Source organism: Carettochelys insculpta, chromosome 23 (assembly GCF_033958435.1).
Source record: "Carettochelys insculpta isolate YL-2023 chromosome 23, ASM3395843v1, whole genome shotgun sequence".
Lineage (NCBI taxonomy): Eukaryota > Metazoa > Chordata > Testudines > Carettochelyidae > Carettochelys > Carettochelys insculpta.
In genome coordinates, this window is record NC_134159.1 from 8,702,857 (window position 1) to 8,709,772 (window position 6,916).

At 53.7% G+C, this 6,916-nt stretch overlaps 1 protein-coding gene across 1 annotated transcript; it reads right to left on the bottom strand.

Moving 5' to 3' along the window:
- Positions 1 to 1,706: 1,706 nt before the first annotated feature.
- On the bottom strand, positions 1,707 to 6,458 carry LOC142000933 (F-box only protein 2-like). Its single transcript, XM_074975636.1, has 5 exons — positions 6,209 to 6,458; positions 3,559 to 3,685; positions 3,380 to 3,475; positions 2,873 to 3,008; positions 1,707 to 1,993 (listed from the first exon to the last, which is right to left on the bottom strand). The coding sequence occupies exons 1-5, from the start codon at positions 6,456 to 6,458 to the stop codon at positions 1,859 to 1,861; spliced, it is 744 nt and encodes a 247-aa protein (XP_074831737.1). The 3' UTR covers positions 1,707 to 1,858.
- Between the last annotated feature and the right edge of the window lie 458 nt (positions 6,459 to 6,916).

The window sequence follows — 6,916 nt, forward strand, 5'->3', positions numbered from 1 at the left end:
GTTGTTCCCCTCTATTCGGCACTGGTGAGACCATATCGAGAATATTGTGTCCAGTTTGGACCCACTGGTATAAAATGGATGTGGATGTGCTGGGGCAGGTTCAGCAGAGGGCAGTGAAAATGATTAAGGGGCTGGAGCACGACATATGAGGAGAGGCTGAGGGGTTTGGGCTTGTTTAGTTTACAGAAGAGAAGACTGGGGGGTGATTTAATAGCAGCCTTCAACTTCCTGAAGGGGGGCTCTGAAGAGGATGGAGAGAAACTGTTCTCAGTGGTGGCAGACGGCAGAACAAGGAGCAATGGTCTGAAGTTAGAGGAGGAGAGGAGTAGGTTGGCTATTAGGAAAAACGACTTCACCAGGAGAGTGGTGAAGCACTGGAATGTGTTACCTAGAGAGGTGGTGGATTCTCCATCCCTAGACGTTTTTAAGTCCCAGCTTGACAAGGTTCTGGCTGGAATGATTTTGTTGGAGTTGATCCTGCTTGCAGCCGGGGGCTGGGCTAGATGACCTCCTGAGGTCCCTTCCAGCCCCAGGATTCTGTGATTACAAGCCCACAGGAGGGGCGGTAGAGATGGAGAGTGCAGGGGAGCAAGAGGAGATGGAGGTGGGTCAGAGCAGTTCCCTGCCTTGCAAGGTGGGGGCAGGGTTAACCACTGAGGGGGCCATCTGCAGAGGAGATGAACCTGCTCTAGCCCAACCCACCCAGGAGCTCTGGGTCCACCGCTCAAGCGCTCATTGCTCGTACCTTTAGCTCTAGAGGTGGTGATGGGCCAGCTAAGACGGTGGCTTTCCTGCATGCTCTTCCCTGGTCAGTAAGGCACACCATACAGAAGAGGTGGGGGAGATGCTCTTTAGAGGAAGTCTTCCCTAAGGCCCACCCCCTTTCCTGTCTACAAAAAGCCAGAGCTTGGCCCCGAGGTCTGGAGTTAGCCCAAGCTCCAAGAGAGGAGGGGCGCATGGAGAGGAGAGTGACAGTCTAGAGGCAGCTGGGTCTGGTTCCATTCACACACACGCTTTCTCTCTCTCTCTCTCTCTCTCTCTCTCTCTCTCAACCGTCGGGATTTATTTCCAGCTCATCTGGTGGGGCTCAGGCCTTCCTACAGACGTTGGCTTTTACTAGCTGAGCTGCTTCCTGTGTGTCAGAACCAGACAGGGATCCAGGTTGGGCTCCAGTACGTTCCCTTCCTGGGCCCAGTCTAAGACGACAGGCACGCTGCTCTCCCGAGTGCCTTGCATTACTAACACTAATAAAGAAACCAGTCTCCCCGCACAGCAAACTTTAATTAGGAGGTAGGCAACTGTTACTACAGATGGGGAGAGAAGCTAAGTGACTTGCCTTAGGCCACAGAGGGAGCTGAGTGGCAGAGCTGGGACATGGGACATCCGGGGCCTGCGTTGAGACCACAGGACCATGCTTCTCAGTGTGGACTGCGTCTAATTCTGGTAAGCGGCACTGTGAGTCGCTGCTCGGTGCGTCTGCTGGGGAGGGTTTAAGGTCTAAGGTTACATCAGTCCAAAGCAGAGGAAAGGTGCTGGAATTATTTATCGCCAACTCTCCTGTTCCCCCGACTCCAGCCTGGGCAGCATCCCAGAGCAATGCTGTGGCTGGCTGAAAGGGGAAAGAACTGCAGTTTATAAAAGCTTTCTAAGGGTCAGTGCATGGAGGGATGCAAAACCAGCCAGTCCCAGTCCCCGGAGGCGTGGGGAAGAGACGCTGTCTCTCCCCGTCTCAATGCGGTAAGTCGTGTTATGGAGCTCCTGGAAGTGGCACCATGCAGAAACCATCCACAGCCCACAGAGGATCCACAGGATCAGCTTCAGAGCATGGGACCCGGTTGGCTCGAGGAACCCCTACCCGCTAGGGCTCCACCATCACGCTGCTGTTGGTCACACGGACCCCGTACCATCCCTTCCAGAAGAGCGTGTCCTGGCCCCCGTGTTCAAAGCGCACAAAGCGAGCCCCAGGACCGTAGGCAGAGAAGGTGTGAGAGAGCTGAGGGGACAGAAAGAGACAAGCTGCCCCTGAATCTCCCCTCCGTAGAGTGAGGCTCTAACCCCACCTGTCTGGGCCCTGCCGCAGGGGATCATGAGCAGCAGGAACCCTGAGATCTCTGATGGTCCTCAGGCCCCAGTGCTGTCATGAGGCCACCAGCAGCTTTCCCCATCCATGCCACGTCCCTTACCCCCCCATCCACTCAGGGTGGGTCAGCAGGTTACGGAGCTGCATGGAACCCAGCTCCATGACAAAGCCACCACACTTGTGCACCAAGGTGACCCCAGCACAAGAGGAGAGATGTGCTCCCAGGGGAGAGGACCCCCCCCAGCCTTCACCCCATCCTGCTCCTTTCACAGCTGAGAAAGCTCCGAGCTCACCAAGAGAAACCTCTTCCTGTCATGATTCTCGTGGAATCATAGAATCCTATGGGTGGAAGGGATGTCAGGAGGTCATCAAGCAGGATCAACCCCAACTAAATCAGGACCAACCCCAACTAAATCATCCCAGCCATGGCCTTGTCAAGCCGGGACTTAAAAACCTCGAGGGATGGAGATTCCGTCACCTCTCTCGGTAACACATTCCAGTGCTTCGCCACCCTACTGGGGAAATAGTTTTGGCTAATATCCAACCTACACCTCTCCCTCTGCAACTTGAGACCATCGCTCCTTGTTCTGCCATGTGTCACCACTGAGAACAGCCTCTCTCCATCCTCTTTAGAGCCCCCCCTCCAGGAAGCTGAAGGCTGCTATCAAATCACCCCTCAGTCTTCTCTTCTGCAAACTAAACAAGCCCAAATCCCTCAGCCTCTCTTCACAGGTCACGTGCTCCTCACCCTGCCCTGTCCCGTCTCCCTGGCTCTGCCCATCCGTGGCTCACCTCGGTCCAGTCAGCATCATTATCCTGCGGAATGGCGATGGTGTCACTCATGTACTCCGCCAGCACGTCCTCGTGCTCCGACAGCAGCTTCACATGCAGCTGGTAGAGGCAGCCAGCATCACTGCGCCCCGCATACCTGCAGAGAGAGCCAAGCGGCCAGCCTCACCCTCGCTGGCCCCGCGGCTGCTCGGGAAACAGGTCAAGTGCCGAGAGCAGCCGAGCCCGTGGCCAGCACCCTCAGCTGCTGGCACAGACAGGGACAAGTCACGTCCAGGAAGTAAAGCCTGGACCACAAGGAGCATGGGCCTGTCTCCCACCACTGCCAGCAGCAGGGCGTGCTCGCACAGACCCAGAACTGGTGTGTGCTCACCAGCGTGTCCACAAGCAGTGTGGAGCACCCACCTGCCCCCTTGCCGACCTAAGCAAGGGTTGGAGATACGGGTCAATGGTTCCCAGTCCATACCTCCCTTCTCTCCCGCCATTGGCCTTTCCCCTCCCTCCGCTTACCAGTCCTTTGCCACAATCTTAGGCTGTGTCGTGTCCATCAACTCCTCCCAGTAACCCTCCGCCCTGAGGTCAATGACCTGGGATTTGCGGCACCACCTGGAAGATGAGAGTTGACCGGGTGAGTGTGGCCCTCATGCCTACATGGAGTAGACCTCAGCCAGAGAAGTGGGCAGCCTTACTCATAGGAGGTGACAAAGTATTTGTGGATTCCGTCGCTGGGAAATTCTTTTCCACGGTCTCCCGGCAGGTCCTCAATATTCCAGCCGTCACCGCCGTTCACCACTTCCCCCCAGTGCGCTAAACCCTCTGCAGGTGGCAGAACAAGAGAGGCTTTGAGTTATATAGTCACAGAGCCTCAAGCATCTTCGCTTTCCTCCCCGGGGATTTCTAACATATCCAGGCAGAGTGCCACTTGAGTTGTTCCGGACTCCCGCAGGGAGCCTGGTGACTCCGGCGGCACTGTCTGCAGTGCAAGGTAGGTTTGGGCTGAGGGTCGGAATTTACCCTCAGTTCTCAGCGCCACCTCTCTGACCTGCCTCCCTTCACCACCCAGCTCTGCCCAGCATTTCAGACTGATCTGGGTGCACATGGCAACAGTTTAACTACTGGGTGATGTTAAATAGCTGTGTGTGTGGACCAGGCTCCAAAGAGAGGCTTTTCAGGGCAATTTCAGACCAAAAATGTAAGTGTGAGCAAAAACAAATGCCACAGTTGATTGCAATGGTTCCATGAGTGTTTGAACAAGTCCAATGAAAACTGTTTGTGTTGTATTTCTGCTTTCACATTGCTGCAACTCTGTGCCAGTGCAGGAGAGGGGAAACCGATGGCGTTATTTCCTTCTCCAAGATGAAACGAAATGCACAGAACTAGCATTTGGCATCAGTGGAGACAAGCTCATACCATTTGTGAAATCTTTCTTAGGCTACTTCTGCACTATCCCAAAAGATTGACCCCCTCACAGTCGATCTTCCAGGGTTCGATTTTGCATGTCTACTATGGACATGCGCAATCACCCTCTTAGGAGCTGCACTCAACCCCTGTATTCCTTGTGAAACATGAGGAGTAAGGAAGGTTGACGGAAAAAACCTAGTATGGAGAGCCAATTTAGCTGAGCACAGATGAGTCGACTTGAGCTGCGCAATTGCTGTATCTAGAACTGCGTATCTGGTCAACTTACTTTACCTCATGTAGATGTAGCCTTAAAGCATTACTAAGAGTAAACTTTGGCTTTTAAAAGTTGGAACCAGTATTTCTTGGGTAAAGCCAGCAGATCCTGGTCATCTGTGCATGGAACTGAACCTGGAGCCTCTACTACCCAAGTGAAAAGCCAGCTGGCTAGTAGCTAAGGCAATAGCGCAGATTTGTTATTCTCTCTGGCTACATCTACACTACATCCAGCTGTCAAGAGACGTTACTGTCAGACGAGATCTTTCAGCAAAACTTCTGCCAACAGATCACTTCCGTACACACATAAGCGGATCAAAAGAGCAATCCTCTCTGTCGACCGAGAGTGGCCAGACGGCCCAGCCGCACTCTCCACAGAACGGCCAGTCGGAAGGTCAGCAAACAGGACTGCCCAGTGAACCTGAATCCCTGTCTACTGACAGAGGGCTGCCCCCGTTTCTCCGCCCCAGAACGTCTACACGACTTTTTTGTCGACCAAAACGGTCATCAAAGGTGTTATTCCTCAGCCCGGAGAGACAGAACGCTGTCAGCGGAAGTGCCAAGTTTCTTCGCCAGACGGTCGACAAAGCACATTTTGTGTGGAGATGCTCCGCCCTGGTTTTTCAACAAAAATCTCTAGTGTAGACGTAGCCTCTGTGTGATCTTGATGCACCTAGATGGGACAGCACCACACCCGGGACTTGTTTTCAGCTCTCCTCTAATGGAGCCAGAACAGACAAAAAGCCGCCACCACCAATGCTCCCAATCTTTTCCAACCATGTGTGGAATAAATTTTATGTGCACCAAGGCATGTGCACCACCAACGAACGCAAATCAGCTAGGCAGCACCTGAATCTCTCCTGAGCAGCTAGATAACTGCACAGCTTCTAGGGAACACTGATCATCACCCTTCCCTTCAGCCTGAGCATTTTCAGGATTGTATTGGATTGTTGGAAGCAAATCATTTCAGCCGTTGGTGAGTGACAAAGATTGATGCAGAATGACCGAATGGTCCATAGGCAGAGCAAGAACCAGGGGTTCCTGAGCTCTCAACTCTGCCACAGTCTCGCCATGCAGCCTTGGGCACATCATTTAACAGCAGATTTTTCAAACAAGTACTGCTCATGTTTTCTTTTGAAAATTCTCCTTTGGCTTTGAGACCCAAGTACTAGCCAAATGCCCTAGAGACCCTTAGAAACCAACCCTGTAAGGGAATTGCCACTGAATCTACAGCAGAGCCAAATGGTTCTGCAGTCCTGTGTCTTTACTGGCGCACAGTCCTTCCTCCTCTTTTTGAGCCCCTGGGGCTGGAGGGAAGGTTGGTTTGTGGTACCCGATTGCACAGTGCTTGGAAAGCATAAAGCACCACAGGTGGCACTGTTGTGGTAATGCTGCATTGGCCACTAACCTCACTGGGCCTGCACTTACGCCCAGTCCCAGCTGGTCTTTGTGTAAAGAGGATTCAGTGCCTGCCCACCGCCCTCATTAATACAACCCCAAAGTCTGATGCTGTTAATTTAGTCACATGCAGCTGCACAGGTTGCTGCATCCCACCCCAACCCAGGGCCTCCAACAGTGATCAGAGGTGCGCAGTGCTCAGTAACCAGCTATCACCGGCCCCTCTTCCCTGGCCGGGCTAAGAAGTTAAACAGTTCAATTACTCGCCTTCGCCACATGGGTTCTTGATTAAATTCCTCTTCCGCTTGCTCAGGAAGTAGAACGTTTGCCAGTTCTCAGCCTCCTCCTCAGGCTCCGCCCCGGTGAACCCCTCCTGCTGGCACTTCAGGAGCCAGAGAGCTGCTCCGTCCACGAGGTTTTTCCACTGACAGCAGACCAGGCGGCACACCAGCACCAGCTCCCTGGCGGGCATGGAGGCCAGGATCTGAATCAGAACAGCTTCAGGGAGGGATTCCATGCCCTGGCCAGGCTGGGCAGAGCTTTGAGAACAAGGGAGAGGATTTAGAACCCCGGAGCAGGTGATCAGTCCTTGGGGCTGGTATCCCACCTCTGGCAGTAGCCAATGCTTGCAGCCTGAGAGAAAGGGACAAAAGACAACCCAGCCCATGTTGCACCTGGCTGTAGGGCAATAGTGGTTAAGGGGGAACCGAATCCTCCTGAACCCAATGCTTCCTGACCCCTGAGCATCTCCTACCCTGGAACCTGAGGGTGGGTTATTCCTACAGTGCACTGACAAAACAGCAGAGCTTTCTTACTAAAGCCTGAGGCTTCCTGTGACAGAGCTACGATGTAGTAGCCCTAGGGTAAAGCTTGTTGGGTGCTTGAAGTTGGGCTTTTTCACTGGCCAGGCCCAGGGTCATCCGTATGAATTCTGGTGCTGGCTGCAGTCCAAGCACCTGCACCTCCGTCCTCTGC